Source organism: Notamacropus eugenii, chromosome 7 (assembly GCF_028372415.1).
Source record: "Notamacropus eugenii isolate mMacEug1 chromosome 7, mMacEug1.pri_v2, whole genome shotgun sequence".
In the NCBI taxonomy this organism is placed as follows: Eukaryota; Metazoa; Chordata; class Mammalia; order Diprotodontia; family Macropodidae; genus Notamacropus; species Notamacropus eugenii.
This window is the reverse complement of record NC_092878.1, coordinates 124507569-124530527: the sequence shown is the minus strand read 5'-3', so window position 1 is coordinate 124530527 and position 22959 is coordinate 124507569. Positions and strand designations below refer to the sequence as shown.

Genomic DNA, 22959 nt, shown 5'->3' with positions numbered 1-22959 from the left:
GGTCATATCAGATCCCTTCCAATTCTGATCTTAAATGGATTTTCATTTTTGTCAATTCACATAAAGAACAGAATGTTTCTGTTTTATGTTTTCATACATTGTGAGGAAAAAAAATAAAGACAAAATAGTATGTCAATATCAAGGACATAGTTTATTAAGTGTCTCCTGACTTTATATTGTCATACTGAAGACTTTGGAATTACTATTTATGATCTCTGACCTGTTTCCAAAACCCTCTGGAATCCCAAGATATAATATTAAATTGAAAACCTATATGTTTCATTTTCCCCCTTTAATGACAAAAACTTCCTCACCTTTCGCTGAAAGCCTTGGTTCACTGATTCTAGAAAAAAGTGGTCATTTTATTTTAATGGAGTGTTTTAACTCTGTGGGCTTCCAAGGAAATATCATCTTGGATCACTTCTGAAAGACAGATAGAAAACAGCTAAAGCCTGACTTCTGAGCTAACTTCACATGTGAAAACACTATATTACTAAAACAGACCACATGTGACACCTAATTCCAAGAAAGAAAGGGAGAGGGAAAAAAACCCTACAGTCAGCTATATAGAGAGCAAAAACAAAAAGAAGTAAGAAATGCTTTGTGCCACTGCCTGAATTATTTGAGGTCATGATGAAAAATGAGACACACTGTAGAGTAGTGTGGATATAGACACAACTTTTGAGACAGGAAAAAGCCCTGAGTTCAAGTCCTACCTCTACTATAATGGTCATTTGACCATGGCAAGTCACTCAACTTCTCAGCATCCCAGATAACTTCAACATGATACAACCTGAATAACCAGGAAGACAGTGGTACCTTCATAGAAACAGGGACTTTAGGAACAGGGGTAGATTCATAGAGAAGGAAACAAAATAAGAGGAATTTTCCAATAGATTTATTTTTTAAAATATTTTTATTTATTTTGAATATTTCCCAATTACATGAAAAAAAATTAACATTTTTAGAAACTCTAATTTCCAAATCTTCTCTCAACATACTGTCCCTATCGTGCTGCTTGAGAAGGCAAGCAATATGATATCAATTATATATGTGAAGTCATGTAAAACACATTTCCATATTAGCCATATTGCAAAAGAAAGCACATGCAAAGTAAAAATATGCTTCAAAATGCATTCAAAGTTCATCAGTTCTGTCTCTCAAGGTACACAGCATTTTTCATCCTAAGTCCTTGGGAATTGTCTTGGATCACTGTCATGACCAGAATAGCTAAATCATGATTATCCAAGTAGTGCTGTTTCTATGTACAATGCTCTCCTGGTTCTGCTCATTTCACTTTGCATCAGTTCATATAAGTCTTCCCAGGTTTTTCTGAAACCATTCTGTTCATAATTTCTTATAGCACAATAGCAGTCCATCACAATAGTACACCACAACTTGTTCAACCATTCCCCAATTAATGGGCATCCACTCAATTTCCAGTTCTTTGCCACCACAAAAAAGCACTGCTGTAAACATTTTAATATAAATATGTCCTTTCCCCTTTTCTTTGACCTCTTTGGGTTATAGACCCATTAATGATATTGCTGGGTCAAAGGGTATGCACATTTTTATAGTCTTTTTAGAAGTTCCAAATTGTTCTCCAAAATGACTGGACCAGTTCAAATGTCCAGTAAAAGTGTGTTCATGTCCCAATTTTTCTGCATTGCTTTCAACATTTGTCCTTTTTCCTTTTCCATCATGTTAACCAACCTAATAGGTATGGGATGGTATCTCAGAGATGTTTTCATTTGATTTTTTCTAATTAATAGTAATAATCACCATTTTTTTTTCATGTGACTATTGATAGCTTTGACTTCTTCTGCAAACTGTGTGTTCATATGTCTTGACCATTTATCAACTGAGGAATGATTCTTTTTTTTTAATAAATCGGGCTCAGTTCTTTATATATTTGAGAAATGAGGTCTTTATCAGAAAAACTTGCTGTAAGATCCCCCTCCCCCAGTTTCCCACTTCACTTCTGATTCTGAATGCATTAGTTTTGTTTAAACAAAACCTTTTTAATTCCATGTAATCAAAATAATTCACTTTATTTCCCATGATTGTCTCTTTCTTGTCTGGTCATAAACTCTTCCCTTATCCATTTTTCCATGCTCTCTTAATTCACTTAAGTTATCACCCTTTATGCATAAATCATTTAACCATTTTAAATGCATCTTGGTATATGGTATGAAATGTTGGTCTATGCCTAGTTCCTTCCAAATTGTTTTATTACTTTCCCAGCAGTTGTCAAATGGTGAGTTTTTCCCTCAAAAACTTATATCTTTGGGTTCCTCAAACACTAAATTACTGTAGTCACTTCCTACTATACACTGTGTACCTAATCTATTCCACTGATCTACTACTCTTATTTCTTAACCAGCACCAGACAGTTTTCATGATTATCGCTTTGTAATATAGTTTGAAATCTGGCCCTGCTAAGCTGCCCTCTTTCACTTTTTAAAAAATGGATTCTGTTGATATGCTTGACCTTTTGTTTCTCCAGATGAATTCTGTCATTATTTTTTCCATCTCCATAAAGTAATTCTTTGGTAGTTTGGCAATGAATAAGTAAATTAACTTGAAATTGTCATTTCTTTCATATTGGCTCAGCCTACCCATGAGCAATTAATATTTCCCCAACTATTTAGATGTCTTTGTATTCATGTAGTCTCTGGGTTTGTCTTGGCAAATAGACTTCTAAGTATTTTATATTGTCTGCGGCTATTTTAAATGAAATTTAAGTCTTCTTCTTAGGTTGTGCTGGTAGTATATAGAAATGCTGATGATTTATGTGTGTTTATTGTATATCCTGCAACTCTGCACAAGCTGTAATTGTTTCAACTATTTTTAGTTGATTCTCTAGGGTTCTCTAAGTATACCATAATATCATCTGCAAAGAGTAATTATTTTATTTCCTCATTGCCCTTTTTTATTCCTTCAATTTTTTTTCCTGTCTTATTGTATAGCTACAATAATGACCAAAAGTGGTAATAATGGACCTTGCTTCACCCCTGACCTTATTGGGAAGGGTTCTATTTTATTCCTGTTATAAATAATGCTTGCCCTCGGTTTTAGTTACATACTATTTATCATTTTAAGAAAGATTCCATTTATTCCTGTATTTTCTAATATTTTTAATAGAAAGGGGGTATTGAATTTTGTCAAAAGCTTTTTCTGCATCTGATATAACCAGATGATTTTTGTTGTTTTTGTACTGATATGGTCAATTGTGTTTACAGTTTTCCTACTGCTGAATTCCATGTACTCCTGGTCTAAATCCCACCTGATCATAGGTGCATGATCTTTGTAATATATTGCTATAATGTCCTTGCTAGTATTTTATTTAAAATGGTTGTACCAATGCTCATTAAGAAAATTCTCTTTTTTTCCTCTCCCTGTTTTTCTTTCTTTCTTTGTTATCCTCTCCCTAGTTTAGGGTTTAGGTATCAAAATCATATTTGTATCATAAAAGGAATTTAGTAGGACTCCTTTGTCTTTCAAATAGTTTATGTAATATTGGGATTAAGTTTTCCTTCAAAATTTAATAGAATTTACAAGTAAATCCATCTCATCATGAGGGTTTTTTCTGAGGGAGTTCATTGATGGCTTGTTCAATTTCTTTTTCTAAGATAGGATTATCTAAGTATTCTTTTCTGTGCATCTGGAAAATTTATATTTTTGTATATATCTATTTTACTTAGATTTTCTGGTATATCATTTATACCAGAAATATATATATATACATATATATACTGGTATATAATTTATAGTATTTATAAATTGAGAAATTGCTCATAGTTTTATAAATTTGGATCAGTTCTATACATATTTGAGAAATCAAGGTGTTATCAGGAAAAGTTTCTGTAGGATTCCCTCCTCCCCCAGTTTCCCATTTTACTTCTAATTTTGGCTGCAAAATAACTCCTAATAATGCTTTAATTTCATCCTTATTGATGGAGAATTCACACTTTTCATTTTCAATACTGGTAATCTGATGTTTTTTTAAAAAATCAAATTAACTAATGGTTTATCTATATTTTTTCATAAAACTTGTGTTGTTTTCATTATTGGTAAAATGATTTTTTAACTTTCAATTTTATTAATCTCTTTAATTTTCAGGATTTACAATCTGGTGTTTGAGAATATTTAATTTATTCTTTTCTGAGTTTTTTTTTTTTAATTACATGCCCAATTCATTGATCTCTTCTTTCTCTATTTTACTGATGTTAGAATTTAGAGATATAAATTTCCCCCTTAGTATTGCTTTGGCTACTTCTCATAAATTTCAGTATATTGTCTTATTTTGTCATTCTCTTCAGTGATATTATTTGTTGTTTCTATAATTTGTTCTTTGACTCACTAATTCTTTAGGATTAGACTGTGTAGTTTCCAATTAGTTTTTAATTTATGCTTCCACTGCCCTTTATTGAATGTCATTTTTATTGTACTATGTTCTAAAAAGGATGCATTTAACATTTATGCTTTTCTGCATTTGGTTGTGAGGTATTTATGCCCTAATACAGTCATTTTTTTTGTGAAAGTGCCATGTACAGTTGAGGAAAAGGTATATGCCTTCCTATTCTCATTCAATTTTCTCCAGAAGTCTATCATATCTAACTTTTCTAACATTCTATTTGTCTCCTTAATTTTCTTCTTATTTATTTTACGGCTGAATTTATCTAACTCTGAAAAGAAAAGTTGAGGTCCCCCACTATTATAGTTTTACTATTTCCTCCTGTAATCCTTTTAATTTTCCCCTTATGGATTTGTATTCCATGCCATTTGATACATACATATTTAGTATGGATAATACTTTATTGACTCGCTTTTCATGATTTTCTTGCATTGCTCTCATTTCTCTTCCCAGTTTTTCTTCCACCTCTCTTACTTGATTTTCACAATCCCTTTTCAGCTCTTCCATGGCCTGAGATTACTGCATATGTTTTTTGGAGGTTTTGGACATAGAAGCCTTGACTTTTATGTCTTCCTCCGATGGTATGCTTTGTTCTTCCTCATCCGAAAGGATGGAAGAAAATACCTCTTCACCAAGAAAGTAACCTTCTATAGTCTTATTTTTTTCCCCTTTTGGGGCATTTTCCCAGTCAGTTAGTTGACTTTTGAGTGTTTTGTCAGGTAGAAGGTATACTCTAGGAACCTGCAAGTTCTCAGTTCTTCCAAAGTGGTACAATCAAGGTAGAAGAGTTCACTCCTCTCCTGGCCTACTCTCTGCTCTGTGAGCAACCACCGGCACACTCTTTTCTGCCCAGGATCTGCCAGTAGGATTCCCTCTCCACAGTCACCACCAGCTCTCCACCATGCCAGCACTCCTCCTCACCCCAGGACTGCCACTCAGAAATGAGATGCAGATCAGCTGCTCAATTCCCCCAGGGTCTTTAGACCAAAGGCTCCAAAAGTGGATGTTGCTGCTGCTCTGGGGTCGAGGCCCAACCCCATGCCCCTCTCACCCAGGTGAATCAGCATTCTTACTGACCTTTGAAGCTGTCTTTGGCATTTGTGGGTTGAGAAATCAGGAACCACAGCTGCTACCCATGATTCTGCTGCACCCTGAAGCTTGTTCCAGTCCTATCCATGCCCCCGTGGCCCAGGATGGGCTGCCTCTGCTCTGAGCCCAGTGCGACAGACCTTTCCTATAGGCCTTTCCAGGCTGTCTTGGGATGGAAATCTCTTGCACTCTGTTGTTTTGTGGCTTCTGCTGCTCTAAAATTTGTTTAGAATCATTTTTACAGGTATTTTACAGGTTATGGGAGGACAGCTAGAGCAGGGCTGTCCTTCTGCTATTCCATCTTAGCTACACCCCCCTCTTACTAGACTTGTAAAATCTTTTTTGAGTTCTTCAAGGAATTCTTATTGGGCTTGTCTGCAATTCATTTTTTTTTTTTTGAGACTTTGCTTATAATGTGTTTTGACTGTATTCCCTTCTTCTGAGTTTGTGTCTTGATATTCCTATCATCATAGTTTTTGTGGTCAGATTCTTTTTTTTGTTGTTTAATCATTTTGTCATCCTATTTCTTAATTTTGAACTTTATATTAAATTTGAGCTCTGTTATTGGTGTCCAGGAAAGAGGGGCCCTGTTCCAAGCTTCAGGCTTTTGTTTTCAGGGCTAGTTCTGGGAAGTTTTCTTTGCTTCCAATGTGGTACAATATGGGAAAAGGTGTAGTCACACCTCCATTAGTCTATGCTCTGGTTCTTACCCAGGAAAGGTCCCTGATCCTTTGAGACTGTAACCATTTCTGCTCCTTAGAGTCCCCACTCCCTTGGAAGCAGAAGTACTACTGTTCCTCGAAACTTCTGCTCTCTGTTGACCAAAACTGCTACTCCACCCTTGAACTATGACCTTGAAGTGGGTTTAGGCAAGAGAAATGCTGAACAGGATTCAGTCCTGCATCCATTGCTAACACAGGGGTTCCCTGTAATCTCCTTCTGACTAGATGTCAGGTCTTCTTACCATCTCTAGCTTGACAGCTCCTGAAGCTGATGCTGCTTCTGTTGCCATCACTTAGTTCCATCCACATGGGCTCCAGGTCAGCTTCTATCCCAATGTCACAAATCAATCCTTCATAGCTCCTAAGTTGTATGAACTGAAAGAATGTCTCACCCTGACTTTTTGTTGGTTCTGCCACTCTAGAATTCAATTTGAGTTATTATTTGAAACATTAGAGTAGAATACTGGGAGAGCTCAGAGGAATGCTTCCTCTACTCTACCATCTTGGCTCTGCTCCTGGAAATGACACCAACAGATTTCATATTCCAAGTATTTATTACATGTCAGAAATTCTCGTAAGGCCACAAATTTCAAGTTATAAATTACCAATCTGGATTAGCAGAAGGAGTTTCCTCATTAAGAATTCTCTATATCAATTAAATCACAAGTATAGACAACATATAAAGTGGAGCCCAAAGCAAAATCATAAGATGCCACAACACTAAAAAAATATTTAACGTTCACTATGGAGAAAATGAAGTTAAAATCCAATTTTTTCCAACTAGATATTGTTGAAATAGTTGTACCATAAAAAGATATGCTGAATCCTAAAACTTCATCTGCAGTTATTTAGTAAACATGTCCACATGCAGCCCACAACATTTTTAGTGTGGGCTAATCCAGATTAAAACACAAGCAAAAATATTTAACAAAATAAACAAGAATACAATAAAACATAGATGAGATAACATTTTGAAACTAAGTCAACGTGTAGCCTGCAGGGATCCTTATATATGGATTAGTGGCCCTCTTTTCTAGTTAAGTTGAACACCAATGATCTACATACTGCAAACAACCACAATCATCATGCACAAGTTTTACATTTATGAATATACAATTACTTGCACATACTGATGAATCAAAAGAATTTTATAAGTACTTAAAATTAATTTCTTCATCATGAAATTAGATAAGTTATCTTGGCAATTGATGCTATCAAGTTTGTAAATGGGAATGGAAGCACAAAGGGCTAATTACTCCGAGTTATTTCACCTCCAAGTCAGTAGTTGGTTGTTGTTTTTCGTTCTCGAGGACCAAAGTGACATCATCATGATAAAGTGAAGTTTCAATGTGTCCGACTGTGGCTGATCAGACCCATATGAGCTCGGAGGGCTCTACCACAGATTGGGTACAGACAGTCCAAGTGAACAAGTTAGTTACTGTTCAGTCAATCAACTAATTAATCAATAAGCTCCTATTTCAGGCCAGGTACTGTTTTAGAATCTGGGAATATAAAGACTATAACTTGCATATGATGGAGAAGACACATACATGAACACAAAACATAGAGAGTATATATGGGGCAATTTTTTTTTTCTTTTAGAAGAGAAACACTAGCAGCTTGAGGGATTAGGATAAGCTTCATTCATGTAGGAGTTAATACTTCATCTGAGCTTTGAAAAGCACTCAAGCTTCTAGAAGGCAAAGGTGACGAGAAAATGTATTTCAGGGCAGAGTGACATTCCTGTGCAAGACCAAGGAAATAGGATTTGTGAGTAAAAGCAAGCAAGCTAGTTTGGCTGGGGCATAAAGTGCATGAAGAGGAGTGAAATAAACCTGGGAGGGTAGATTGGAGCCAAATTGAGTAAGACTTTAAATGTTAAACAGAGGAAGCAATCCTAGAGGCAATACGGAACCCCTGGAGTTGTTGTTTTTAGCTAAGAGAGTGACATGATGTGGTGAGTCAAAGATGAAATGACTGAGGAAACAAGGATTTGAGCTTCTGAATATATCAATTTATTTTAAAAAATGCATGTCAATTGCATAACAAATTGGGACCAGGCCTCCTCAGCTTTGGCACTGGACACCAAGCACAGGGGGAGGTTATATTTTTATGTATAAAAAACAATTAAATAAGGCCAATTAATTAAAAGAAAACAATTAACAGGGTACAAATGAGGATACAAAATTAGGTAATCTGATTTCTAAATGGAGGAAAGATTAGGGGCTTTCCAAGTGAAGAAGGGGAGAATAAACAAGTGAAAATCCCTGAAATCAGAGGGAGAGGAAAAGGAGAGATAGAGAGAAGGAAGGACAGTTGTTTGATCTTTTTTTTTTTTTTAACTAAAATATAGTAAAAGCTGTTTTCTATCCCTCTGTCCTTCTATCTATAAATGCATACATGAGCGGTAAAACCTAGGAGAACAAGTTCTAGTCCTGGCTGGTAATAACTAGTAAGGTGACCTTGAATAGATCACTTAATCCCTGGGTCTCAATCTCTTTAGCATAATAGAAAAAGACTCGGGTTTGGATTTAGAAGAGACTTGAATTCAAATCCCACTTCTAACACTTACAAGCTAAATGACATGGGGAAAGTATCTTACTAAGGCCACTTTTTTATTTGAAAAAATGGGCATAATAACACCTGTACTCCTGGTTACTTATCTGACGGGATACTCTGGGAGATCAAATGAGATAATGAAATTAAAGGACTTTGTAAACTTTAAAGCCTACAAAGATAGCTATTATCATTACCCTATGCTACAAGGATATCTAAGAATCATTAAATAAACAGAAATGAAAACACCTTTAAAAGAAGCACAAAAAGATAACTAGATAGGTAAGGTAATAGTAACATTGTTCTATGAAAAATTGCTTGTACAGAGACATAGTGTTCCAGTGGATAGGGAGCTGACCTCAAAGCCAGGAAGACTTGAGTTCAAGTCCCATCTCTGAAATACACTGGTTGTGTCATCCTAGGCAGGTCACTGATCTCTTGAAGACTAAAAGTTGCAGGGGCTAACTTGCACTGGAAGAGAGATCTTCCTCTTCTGAGAGGTCCTTATAACAATGAAATGACAAAACCAGTGCCCATCCCTTTCCATGAATTTGTAAGAAATATTCCCAAAGGCAAAGTTAATTTTCATGAAAATGGGGAGACAGAAGATGTGCACTTACCATGTTTTCCCCTCGAAATGTCCACATATTGGCAAAGTCTAGGATGGGTGATGGTCTTGAGGATTTGAAAGCGTCCCAAGATTTTGATGGAGTTAGGGGTCAGAGGCAGGCCATTGCTTCCACAAACATCATGTGGCAGAGCAGAAGCAAAGAAGGTAAAGGCACCTATTTCTGCATCCTTCAAAGGAAACATTTTTCTCTTTCTTCTGATTGCTCACGTTCAGTAAAAATGCCGGACAGTACTATAAAACAAAAGAAATTGGAAATCTCAAAACCAAGTATACTATTGTTTTCAAATGTGCCCAGCACAATGCCTAACAAATAAATGGTACTCAATAAATGCTAGCTGATTTACTGACTTAATTTCTATACAAGTTACAAATATCAAAACTATACACTTTGTAGATAAAATATAAAAGTTAAACTTCCAAGAGAATTTTGAAGACTGAAAACAATAGTCAAACAAAACAATCTCAGAACTAAGACTTGCCTAAGATATTCAAGCAACACAAAAATAATAAAGGATGACATCCAATTCAATCCAACAAACACTGATTAATAAGGGCCTACTATTTGTAAGGCCCTGTATCATCAATATTGAGTCCTCATGTAGGCTGATTTTTGAATAATCAGAGAACTGAATGTTCTAGAATCATTAAAGATCTATCCAAAAGGAGGCAGCTAGACGGCTCGGTGGATATAGCACTGAGCTATATCTGGGTGTGGGGTTCAAATCTGTCCTCACACACTTCCTGTGTAACCCTGGACAAGTCACTTAACTTTTATTTGCCTTAATCTACTGGAGAAGGAAATAGCAAACCACTCCATTATCTTTGCAAGAAAACCCCAAGGACAGTATGGTCCACAGGGTCATAAAGAGTCAGGCACGCATGACACAAAGACCACCTAAATGTTTTCATTCCTTTGAAAAGAAAGCAAATCAAGAACATTTAATAAAAACGCCTACAAAATTCAGTAATGAAATTGAGGGTAAAAGTTTTAGAAAATCAAAGAAACTCAACTTTGCTTAATAAAAGAATTAAAGAGCATCAAAAGACCCATTAATGTTACCATAAATTCAAATTTAAGCCTTCTGACCTACTAAGACATTTTCAAAACCTGACATACAAAAGTTAAAGGGAATTTATAAACTTTATTAGAAATTCCTACTCATCATCACTCCCATGTACATCCTAAAATTTTTACAGTAGATGGTTTATCCTTTTAACATGCAGATATTTTCATGTGTACTAGCTAGAATATAATGTTAGGTTATGTTTAAAATCATAATAGTGCTTTGGATTCTCTGGGAAACTTACATTTCAAAAAAGGTCTTACTCTAATAATAATAACAAGCTTTATGTGCTTTAAGGTTTATAGAGCACTTTTCATATGTGAAGTCATTTTTTTATAAGAAAACTTTTTTTTAACAAGAAAAAAATGAAGAATGAACATTTTGGAAGTTAAGAGTAAATTATTTTCTTCCTTTCTTCCTGAACATTCACTGCCTGATTAATGTAATCATATCCAAAAAGAGATAGATGTATCTCTTACATAAATTATACTTAAATTGCACTGGTGAAAGTGGATGAATGAATGAATAAATATCCTAAGACCTCAGTGGAGTGTGGTACCATCAGTGGGGAGGGGGGGGGGCCCACTTAAGTTGGAATCAGAAGACCTGGGCTTGGACACTAGTTCTGATCATTACTTTTCAATTATGGTATTTTTTCCTCCAATTACATGTAAAGAAAGCTTTCAACATTCACTTTTACAAGATTTTTGAGTTTCAAACTTTTTCTCCCTACTCCCCCCCAAGATGGCAAGCAATCTGTGATAACTGCTATTTACATCACCCGGTGCAATTCAGTTAACCTCAGTCTGAGCTTCTGTTTCCTCATCTGTGAAATGATATTGGCTGAGATGATCTCTAAGTTCTCAGGGGCATGTAATAAATGAATGCATGTTGACTGATTGATTCTAACTCTTTAACCAGCAGCTTCTGACCTCCTACAATGGTCCATAAGTCCAGGTTCTTTCAGGTCTGGAGAAAAAGAGTTATGTGGCATAGCCACAAGATATGAATTACTTAATGGAAAAAACTGAGGAGGTTTACACAAGTTTTCAAGTGCCATCAACCACAAAACTTCCCACCCCCAAGCCTGCTCCAGGAAGATCAATTTAGGGGTACCTAGCAGGCTTACACAACTGAACAGTCAGTCAATAAGCATTTATCAAGCAGCTACAGTTAATCAATACTGTGTCAGGCACCGAACTGAGTTGTGGGTAGGGATAGAAAGATATAAAAGCAGAAAACAATCCCTACTCTTGAGCTCACAATAACCTATATACAGAACAAACTGGAAATAATCAACAGAGGGAAGGTCTAGAATTAAGAAAAATTGGGAAAGGTTTGCTATAGAAGGTGAAATTTTAACTGGGACCTTAAGGAAAGCAGGGAACCAGTTAAATGGAGATGAGGAGCAAAGAGGCCTGTGCCACTGGATTAAAGAGTGAATGAAGGAGAAAGGTGGAAGTAAGATGTAAGAAGAAGATGCTGAAAAATTACAAAAAGACAAGAAGGAAAGAACATTGTTATTAGAAGAAATATCTCCTCTCTGGGCTCATGTAGTAGGTAACTGCTGCCAAAATACATTTACCACAATGCAAAAATCACAGAAGTAAAAACTCAATTTTTATTATTATGCTGAAACACAGGTTCAGGCATCAGAGAATCAACCTGAGTTAGGATTCATTCTAACAAGGTTACTTGTAGGCAAAATTACATCTCTGAGACAGATAAGTAATTCTTGTACATTCCTCTTATGACACAAAAGTTAAGGAAAATGCAGATTCATAATAGCAGATTTCCTTCAATATCATGAAAGCTGAAGAAACTTAAAAAAGAATCATAAGCTCCTACATTCCCCAAGGAAACAAACTTTGTCAAACTAACTATAGGTAAACTAAATCAGATTATAGGTTAAACTATATTTAGGTGATTCACAAATAGACAAAAAAGAAGCGATTACATATTGCCAATGACCTGGAAAATCTTTCTAGGGTTTTTTTATCTAAGGAATGTTTAAAGCCTTGAGTAAATTTTCACAACTCAGGGGACAGGTTTTGGTCAGGTAAGGTTAATGTTAACAACAGGCAGGCTTTCAGTTAACCAAAAGATGCAGGAGGAATGGCCCTGAGCCCTGAATAATAATTTAAAAAAAAAGAAATAAAAAATTCCCATAACAACATGACCCTACATTTAGAAGTAGATTTGAGTCCTAACTCTACCAATTATTAGTTGTGTGACAACGACCAAGTTACTTCACCTTTTTCCAGACTCGATTTTCTCATCCATAAAATGGCAACAATAACATGTAAATGCGATAAAATTGTAAGCTTATCATCATTTCCTATTGGCAGTGCCCAACTCACTATTCCCATATAAAATATTTCATCTCCTCCCTCCATGTCTCTGTATAAATAAATGTCTAGGAGGCACTTTTTCCAAATCTCCATCATAGCAGAATCCTTTCAAAGTTCAACCCTGATGCCATACCCTTTCCAACCTTTCCCTGTCCCCCAAGCAATTTTTACCCTCTCATGCTTGAAACCATTTGATGTTTCTTTGAATTTACTTGTGCTTATTTACTTAAGTTTTTTATCTCCCCAATATGTCAGCTCCTTAGAGAAGGAACTATTTCATTTTGTCTTTGTACACTCAGAACCTAGAATAGTCCCTGGCACCTGTAGTACAAAAACCTGTGCTTTCATTGGCATAGGGCAGTCAGCAGGGCCAAATCTGGCCCTCAAGTCATAACTTCAAGACACTATGGGTATAGGGAACTCCAGGAATAAAAATTACCCTATCTAGGGGTAAGGAGCCTTTGGCCTCTAAACTACATGTCTAGGTCCCCTCTGACTGAATCCAAACTTCACAGAATAGATCCTTATACCAATATAAGTCAGCACTCTCTGTGCAACTTATAAAACTGCTTAAGAGAATTGAGAAGTTGACTTGCCCAAGGATATGGTCAGTATGTTTCCAAAACTTGACTTCTGTGAAGGCAGCCACTTCATGATTGATAGACAGAAAAATTTAATTCCTTCAATATTTATCTGAACTCAGCAAAGTTAGGGCCTCAAAGACAAAAAAGGAAACAGTCCCTGCCCTAAGAGTGCTCACGTTATTGGGGGCAGGGGTGAGAGGCACAAAAGACACAAAGAGAAGTAAATATAAAATGATTTGAAGAGAGGGCACTAACAATTGGGGTGGAGGTGGGGGAATCAGGGAGGTTTCAGGGACCTGAAAGAAGTCCCATGTATATGTGTACACACAGAGAGAGACAAATAATTATAGTAAAAGTAGAAGTGATGTTTTCTGTATATACCTAGCTTCTTTCTCTTTTTTTCAGCCTCAATAGTTAGGAAGAGATTCTGGTCTTTAGGTGGAAGTTTTCTGCTTGGCATCTAAAATATGAATGTAAGCTGGGGCAGGGGGCGGGGGAGGAAGGAAATAGGGGGTAGGTATAGTGGGTACACATAGAAGAGGCTGAACTGAAGTGAATTTAGACAGCTACAGATTCCTGCCTGGTGATTTACAGGTTAGGAATCACCTGTCTCAGTTTAACTTCTTTCCACAATTCTTCTCCCACTATGAGGTCCTCACATCTCTACCCACTTGCATTTCAATACAAGGACCTCTTCTGTCTCTGAGATGGCGATGATGATGCTACAACTAGACAGCCACATCTTGAGATGCTTAGTAAGTATATACCAAGCTCCCAAATTAGTTTTAGCAACTGCTAAATATCAGGTCAGGGAGGAACTCTGGATTGTATCTTTTGGCTTCAGCAATTCCTAATAATCGATGTATTTGATTCAAACAAACTCATTAGGGAGAACCAATCAGTCGATATTTATTAAGGGTCTACTATGCGTCAGGCATTGTGCCAAGTGGTTACAGTGGGATTACACTGTGCTAAATGGGGTAACAGGCACAAACACTGAAGCGATTCCTACTCTCCAAAAGTCTGTATCTAGTGGCAGAAACAAGAAGTACTTTAGTGATTGATTTGTTCTCCAGCCTTCTCTTATTCAATGAAGAAAGTATTGTTAATCAAACAGATACGAATTGCTCTTCTAACCATTTCATCTTTAGATCTTTTGACAAAATAAAGAAAAAGTAACCATAAAAATGTTGAAAAAAGTCAAGTTCTCCCCAATTTTCTGAAAAATTTAAACTGTATCAAGAAGGAATTTAACTGGCCTAACTGGGAAAAGGAAACATAAATTTGAGGTGGGTGGCTGGAGTGGGAGGGACTCCCAAGCCTCTTCACTGAGAACAGTAGTTTACATAAAACAAAAGAGAACAGGGACCAGTGTCTTATGCCCCCTTGCGCCTATTAAGTGCTTAATAAATGTTTATTAAATGAAGATTACAATGATGAACAATTAAATGAATTCAAAATGTAAGTCTAAGTATCACATTTAAAGAACTTACTCATTATGCCTAAATGTTACCCCCTGCAAGCACCAATTAATTTCCCTAGACATTGTACTTTTAGAGGCATCTCTGACTTCCTCTTTTTGTCTCCTTAGTAACATCCAGCAAGTTGTCAAAGCATATTACTTCTCACTTCATGTGAAATATCCCAGATCTGTTTCCTTTCCCAAAAGTGACTCAGTTATGGCTTTGGAGATTCTCTCTCTCTCTCTGTCTCTCTCCCTCCCTCCCCCTCTCTCCCTCTCTCTCTCTCTCCTCGTCAAAATATATGAGAAAATGAGTAGAAAGGTAAAGATGGCCACTAGAAGTACAGTGCCATTTGGTGGCAAATTTGTGAAAGGTAATACTTCTAAATCAGTTCTGTGAGATCCCTTGGTATATTGGAAGAAGGGCTGGGTTTTGAGTCAATTATCTTGGTTCAAAGTCTGTCTCTGCTACTATTTAACTAGCTATGTGACTTTCGGAAAATAAATGAAATTAAATTCACTCAGTTTCCCCATCTGTAAAGTGAGTGATTTAGTCATAAAATTCAGAGCTGGAAGGGCCACTGAGTCCCTCATCTTTATTTTACAGATAAGGAAAGTGAGGAACAGAGAAGGTTAACTGAATTGCCCCAGGGTGTCACATAGCTGATTAATACCTGATGGCACAGAACCCAGATCTTCTCAACTCCAACATTCTAACCACCAAACTCCACTGCCATTAAAATGCTTGAAAGTCTCACCTCAACCACAAATCTACTATCTCCTATGCAACCCTGAATGATTCTAGCCAGGAAAAACATACATGAAAATGAAGTATAAGGTCCTCTACATGAACTGACTTAAGAGATGATGGTGACAGGTACCTATCTCTAAATATCACTCATCCAGGTGCTTCAGCCTCAAATTCATCAGGCAGAAATTTATGCTTTCAGGTTAAGTACTGCCCTTTGCCTTTAATATTCTTTTAAAAACAAAATATTCTACAGTGAAGTTGAAACTTTAAGGTTAAATAGGTCCTGTAGTCAAATTACTTTCTAAGCAGAGAAACTTTCATTACTTGACAGTTTTGCATAGGACTATAATTATGTTTATATATTAATTTCTCCCACCACCCCCCCCAAGACCTTCAAAAAACAAATATGTAGGCACAAAGATGTTAGGAGTGGCCAGTGGATTCCAACGAGAAAAAAACACAAGGAAGGGAGCTTCACTGCAATACAAGGACTTTAAAAATTCCCAATGGTCTCTTAAGGCCAAATGCCTTCCACATCCAGAGAAAGAACTATGGAATTTGATCACAGAATGAAGTAGACCATTTTCTTTGTATTATGTTTTGTTTTATGATTTCTCCCATTCATTTTAATTTTTCTATGCAACATGACTAAGGTGAAAATGTATTTAATAGGAATGTATGTGTAGAACCTACATAAAAATAGGCTATAAAATATATAAATATTTATATAAATGTATATAAAAATGCATGCCATTTCAGGAAGGGAGTGGGGAGGGGAAAAACATCTAAGATATATGGAAGTGATTGTAGAACATGGAAAACAAATAGAATAAAAAAAATTTGAAAAGAGAATAAAGCACAAGATGTTTAAAGAAAGATGTTTAAAAAAAAGCAGGTAGATGAGATTATGAATGTGTAAGAAAACATTAAGCTCAGAGGGGACCATGGAGATATGCTAGTTTTACTTTAAGAAAGGAAACAAACCAGGTGATGTTGATTTCACTTCATCAATATCCCTGACACCAGTTCTCCATCAGGCTGGAATCAATTCTCATCTAGATCACTGTAATAGCTTTCCAGCTGGCCTCCTGACTCCGGATTTATCCCCTTCCAAAGCATCCACACATCTGCCAAAGTGATATTCTAAAAGTTCAGATCAAATAACCATATCACTCCACCCTACTCAAGAAACTTCCATGGCTCCCCAATGCCTGCAGGATAAAATGAAAACTGCTTGGCTGGGCTTCATGGTCTGTCTCTAGCCTACCTTCCCAGCCTTGATTATACACTACTCTCCTTACACGCACACTACAATCCAGCCAAATTGGCCTACTTCCTGTTCCTCTTAAAAGATCAGCTATCTCCTCCTGCCTTTGCATGCTCCAAGCCTAGAAAGACTCTCTCCTTCCCCCTCCTTTCCTTTCTCTGTCCCCTTCTTTTTCTCTCTCCCTCCCCCTTCTTTCTTCCTCTCTTTCCCTCTATCCCTGTTTGTTTTTCCTTCCCTCTCTCTCTCTCTCTCCTCCCAGTGTCTGTCTCTCTTTCTTTCCCCCCTTCCCTCCTGTTCTTTTTCCTACTCTATCAAGGTACAGTGCTTTCCTACGCACCCAGTATTTACTGTAAGGTGTGAACACATTGTAACATAGTAGAACGCAAGGTCTTTGAAAACATAGTATCTAACATAGGGTAGATCCTTAAAAAAAAAACAAAACGCTCGATTGAGCTCTCCCGTTGAAATAAGCATGGAAACTGACATCTCGTTAATTTCACTGGGCCTTTCTCTAAAAACCTGTCTTGACACCATACTCCCTTAAACATGAAGCCCGTGGCAGATCTCATTGAAAGCAGCATTCCCTCCACTTTCTGCACAAAAGGGCCCCATACCCCAAGGTCACATAAGAGAGGATCCCAAGGTCTGAGCCGAAAGGAGACGTCTTTGTAACACAGGAAAACCGCTCCCTGAAAAAGGGCTCATTATGTTTCAAAGTTCTGTACAAGTGCAGAGAGACCAGGTAAAGGTGTGCTTTACCTGCCCTGTAGCTGGGGAGAGTGAAACAACGGAAGGGCTCTGTAAGTGTGGGACCTGGGTTCCAATTCTGCCTGGGTGGCCTTGGGCCAGTTACTTAATTACTCCTCGGGCCTCAGTTTCCTCAGCTGTAAAACGAGGGAGGCCGGATTAAGTGGCTTCTGGGGTCTGCTCCCTACTGGACTGCTGGGCTGCTCAGGATAAGGAAGAAAGGGGAAGGGGAGTGACCTCATCCTGCCCTTGACCCCTGACCTGTCCCACCTGGGCGACACAAGGGCGAGACGCAAAGTGAGGAGCTCGGAGTACCTGCCGCGGGGCCAGGGGCTGCAGGCAGGCTGGGGGGCCGCAGCTGCTCCGGGCCGGTCCCAGGCGCGGGCCTCTGGGCTTCAAATCTGCCACGAGCCGCCCCCACCCCCTTCCCCAGGTGCGCCGGGCGCACGTGCCAGGTTCCGAACCTTGCCGGGAGCGCGTGCGCGTGCCTGAGCCCCTATCCGCTCTCCCTCCCTCCCTCCTTCTCTCTGACAGCTCAGCCGCGCCGGTCCCGCGACGTTCCTTTTCCTCTGACGTCATCAACCGCGCGACTCCCTACCCTTGAAAGACCGCACTGCGAGCTGTCTATCCCAGAGCCTGCGCGTCCGGGAGCAAAACTGTGAGGCGGAAGGTCGAGCTTTGGAAAAGTGCTTGGGGAGCTAGAACTGGAGAGAGGCACAGAGACAGAGAGAAGGGCAAAAGGAGTATCAGTTCTAAATTCGGAGGGGGGATCCCGCAGGCGATCGGCTTAGGCAGCCCTGCTTGGGGTCTTTCCTCTGCGCCGTCGCGTTGTTCGCTCTCTCACTCGGTTCTTCTGCCGGCGGCTGTGGCGACGTCGGCGGCCGGGGCTGCTCGGCCTCTCCTGGTTCATGTGAGTAGAAGCCCGAACACTTGCCGGGGGTTCTGTGGGAGGTCGTGAGCCTTCCCCCGGGACCAGAAGGACCAGACGAGCCTGACTCGGGGCCTTCCAGGGACCACGCGTGTCAGGGAGGCTGGGGTCCCAAAAGAAGTTTAGGAGTCGCGGCCTAGGTCCGAGTAGACTCCGGGGGCGGCAGGGACCCTTCCTTAAAGAAGAAGAGGGTGCCTTCTCGTCTCTAAGCCTTGACGTTTGTGTCCCCAACGACCCCCACCCCCGCAGAAAGCCTGGCACATGCTTGGTGCTTCATAGGCGTTGACCCGAGCTCTTGGGTCTGCCAGAGTTGTTTACGATGTCGTTATTACCGTGAATGTTGTTCTCATTGTACTCCCTTTCCGTTTAAGTTTCCCTAAAGTAGTCGTTTTCGTCATTCCTTAAGGTTGTCAGAGGTGTTCATTTTTATCTAATTGGGTAAGGCTTATGGATTGGAGGAAAAAGGTATTTGTACATTGAGGTGTTGGTAAGTGGTGGTGTTTCATTTTTGTAATTGGTTTCTCCTCCCACCCCCTCTGTGTTGGATGTAGCGCAATCCTTGGCATATATAAGTGTGAGACTTAATGCTTGTTCATTTTCAGGCGACAGATGGTCCCAACTTTTCTTTGCTCTAATATGAAAATGTCTATTGTATACTAATTTTCCTTGCTATATAAAAATTTTGCCCTACCTTGTACACATTATTGCAAGGCTTATGACTTTTTATGCTGATCCGTGTTTGAAGTTGTGGAATGAAGAAAATCCGAGAGGTTTAGTTTTCTACTTGGAAAAGAAAGGGCTTTCAGTCTCCTCTGCTGAAAATAGCATTTCAGAATGTAGGAGTTTGTAGTTTCATGACATTGATCGTTGCTGTTTGTAACACTCCTTTGTGTTTATTATCTCTACTACTGACAGTTTTCTCCAAAGATCTGTAACTTAGTATGTTGGAATTACCTGGGAAACTGTGAGGTTAAATGACAAGGTCTTCCTCTCCCAATTACAATGCAGTGCTGAATTTAATTAGTGAGTCAGTAAATATTAAGTATTTATTGATGTGCCAGGCACAAGGCATATTCACTGAAGGATTGTTAACCACCTATTATTTGTGCTTGGCACAGTCCTATCCTCTGGGTAGGTGAAGGAAAAGGGTTTCATATGAATGAATACAAAGAAATTTAGTGAAAGAAAGGGTGCTGATGGAAATTGTAGTTATAAAGGGGACCTTCATCTGTTGCTAACCACTGTGAGCCCTGATTTTGAGGCTAAGGTCAGGTGGGAGAGTACTCCAAACCACAAGAGCCACTTAGACAGAGACAACAGTGGGATGGACTGAATCAAGTTGAATATGGGTGATCACCAGTAAGACAGTTGGAATGAGTGAAAAAGCATGTATTTAAGTACCTTCTCTGGATCAGAATGAGTGGAAAGGAAGTAATATGAAATTCGACTGGAAAAATCTGTTAGAGCTAGGTTGTGAAAGACTTGAATACTGAACAGAAAAGTTTGTATTTTGTCCTGGAGGCAATCAGGAGCCATTGAAGCTTTTTGAACATGGGAGTCAGGGGAGAACAGTTAAATTATTAGAAGCTTTTTGAACATGGGAGTCAGGGAAGAACAGTTAAACTATTAGAATAACACAGCAAAAGGTGATGAAGGCCAGAGCTTTGGCGATCAGTCACTAAGTACTTGATAAGTTCTGGGGCCACAAAAAGGGGCAAAAGTTACCTTACCCTGAGAGCACAAAATCTAACAGGGGAGACAACATTCAAACAACTATGTACAAAAAACTACATGCAGCATAGGTAGGAAATAATGAACAAAGGGAAGGTACCATGCTACTTCACGAACTTAGTGATCTTATCAGTTTCCATGAATTTAATTACCAACTCTCTGATCTCCCATCCTGCTCGGACTTCTCGGCTACCCTCCAGTCTCTCATCTCCCAACTGCCTTTCAGACATCTTGAACTAGATGTTACTTAGATCTGTTAGATCTGACATGTCCAAAACTGAACTCATTATCTTTCCTCCTAAATCATCCCCAAATCCCCAGCCTCCCTATCACTATCTAGGACAACACCATGCTCAGTCCTTCAGACTTTCAACTTAGCTGTGATCCTCCATTCTTGTAGGAAGGGCTTCCTGTAAAAGGTGGAATTTTAGCTAGGACTTGAAGGAAACTGGGAGGTAGAGATGAGGAGGAAGAACATTCCAGGCATGAGATACAGCCAGTGAAAATGCCTGGAGCTGAGAGATGAAAGCATCTTATGAGTGGAGAGCACTCATTGGTTATGAAGCATAAATGAAAGGAAAAAAAAAGAAGATTAATACATATGTTCATAGTGAATTATTTATTAGTATGTCTAATATTTTTTATAGTGGTTGTGGCAGTTGTTCAGAAGAGATATCCTTAACAGAAGCTGGGAGGTTAGGAAGAGGAATGAGTTTATGGAGAACAGTACTAACATATTTTAGACATCCTGTGTTTGAGATGTGTAAAGGGCATGGAGTTGGTGTCTAGGAGATGACTGGTGATACAGTACTGGAACCTAGGGAATGGGGGCTATATACGTAGTTTGGAGTTTGGATTCATAGGGACTAATAAGCTTACCAAGAGGGAATATAGAAGCCCCTGAGCAGAACTTCTGAGATATATGTGCTCCCCTGCATAGTGGAGGAATTGGCAGAGGTGGAGATGGAATATAATCCAGCAAAAGAGACTAAGAAGGAATAGTCAGACAAATCAGAGAAGTAGCCAAGATCAGTATTGGGGGAAAATTAATAGGGGAAGGGATCTGCAGTGTCAAAAACTTCAGACAGAGAAGAAATGTCTCTCTCTATCCAGCCTAGGACCCTAAGCCCAAGAGCTTTGGGGACAACAGTCCAGTACAGAACACCCTAATTCTGTCCCAGCCCCCTCAATAATCATCTCCGGAATCAACCCTTATGGATTGGAAGCTAGTAGGTCCCACAACCGTGGCAACATCAAATGCTTCAACAACAGAAATGGACATGATTAGTTTATTTTTATCAGTGGAAATAATGTTTAAGACAGTGCATTATCATCTGCTTTGCTACTGTCTTTTAAGGACCATGGGATCTTTTCCATCTGATTTGTACCTGAAACCTCCAATATAATATCTCCTGCATTAGGGTGTAGGTTCCTTGAGTGCTTGAATTGTCTCCAATTTTCTCTTGCTATTCCCAACCAGTACTTTAGACTTAGTTAAGTGCTTAATAATTTTTTTTTTTTGTTCATTCATACTTATCTTAGCAGCTAAGAGATCTCTTACAGAGAGGTCCTCCAAATGTTCTTGTTTTCTAATGACATCTTGATGATTGTACCAACCTAGTAAATATTGCAAAACAATCTAAATGAGAAAACAGTTGTTTAAAAGAATTAGCCTGTTTGTCCATACAGGAAAAACCAAGTGGATTAAGAATTCCTTTTATCCATTCTATGATATTCACATCTAAGCATGTATTTATATACAAATTCATATGTATTATCCATATGTGCATTTTTATATATACATATGTTACATGTTCAATTGGATACCTTTTGAAAATAATAGACATCAAAATAAGAGATTCCATTTCTCTTAGTCTTGGACAGACTCTACAAATAGACAATGAGAGTGTCATCCAGAAAAAAATGGAGAAATATCCAATGGATGTGAGGAGGCTGAAATACATTTAGAAATAAAGAATTAGCCTGGAGAGGTGGTGTAAGGAATGCTGTCAAAGAAACATGGTACAAAATGAAAAACTGGTAATGTGATGAATGTTAGGCCTAGCAGACCAGGTGCTCCATCGGTATCAGTGCTATGTTGTGAGGAACATAGGCAGGCCTGTGCCAAACTGACAAGGGGGCGTGGACAGGAATCATGCACAGTAGGAGATGTGGATGGTCTGTGAGCTACATTATTGGGTGAAGTGTCAGTGAGATATAAAGAGTGGTCACAGTATTACCAGGTACGTGGAAGGTGCTGAATGCAGTAGTTCCTGCCATCAAGTAGCTATTAGTTGTTTAAGGATAAGAACTAAGGCATATTGAAGATGTAAAGAGGATATATTCCCTTCACTTGAGAGAGAGAGAGGAGAAAGCACTAAATGGATACATGACATGGGCATGAAGGATGACATAAGCATATTAGAGGAGCAAGAAAGAGATGATCTTTTGGATTAGTGGATAAAAGTTCATGACTAAAAAGGGATAAAGAGAAACGTAGAAGATACAGTGAACAATTCTTATCATATGAAATTAAAACATTTTTGCACAACCAATCCAGTTAAAATTAGAAAGAAAAGATGACCTAGAAAAAATCTTTGCTGCACATTTCTCTAATATACTGTACAGTCAGGAAATATGAATAGGTAGTTTTCAAAAG

At 38.4% G+C, this 22959-nt stretch overlaps 2 protein-coding genes across 9 annotated transcripts in view; one reads left to right on the top strand and one right to left on the bottom strand.

The window, feature by feature from the left end:
- Nucleotides 1-18212, bottom strand: part of TBCK (TBC1 domain containing kinase) — a 259980-nt gene extending 241768 nt beyond the window's left edge. For 6 of the 8 annotated variants that reach the window (XM_072625034.1, XM_072625038.1, XM_072625037.1 and 3 more), the window contains exons 1-2: nucleotides 17957-18095; nucleotides 9405-9646 (exon numbers count right to left, since the gene is read on the bottom strand). In XM_072625034.1, coding sequence (XP_072481135.1) covers nucleotides 9405-9597 — 193 coding nt within the window. In that variant the 5' untranslated portion in view covers nucleotides 9598-9646; nucleotides 17957-18095. The other 2 variants (XM_072625035.1, XM_072625036.1) reach the window with 2 other exon arrangements.
- AIMP1 (aminoacyl tRNA synthetase complex interacting multifunctional protein 1) overlaps nucleotides 18025-22959 on the top strand; it is a 61264-nt gene continuing 56329 nt past the window's right edge. Inside the window, exon 1 of the mRNA XM_072625042.1 lies at nucleotides 18025-18551. Coding sequence (XP_072481143.1) covers nucleotides 18550-18551 — 2 coding nt within the window. The 5' untranslated portion in view covers nucleotides 18025-18549. The remainder of the gene's footprint in view (nucleotides 18552-22959) is intronic.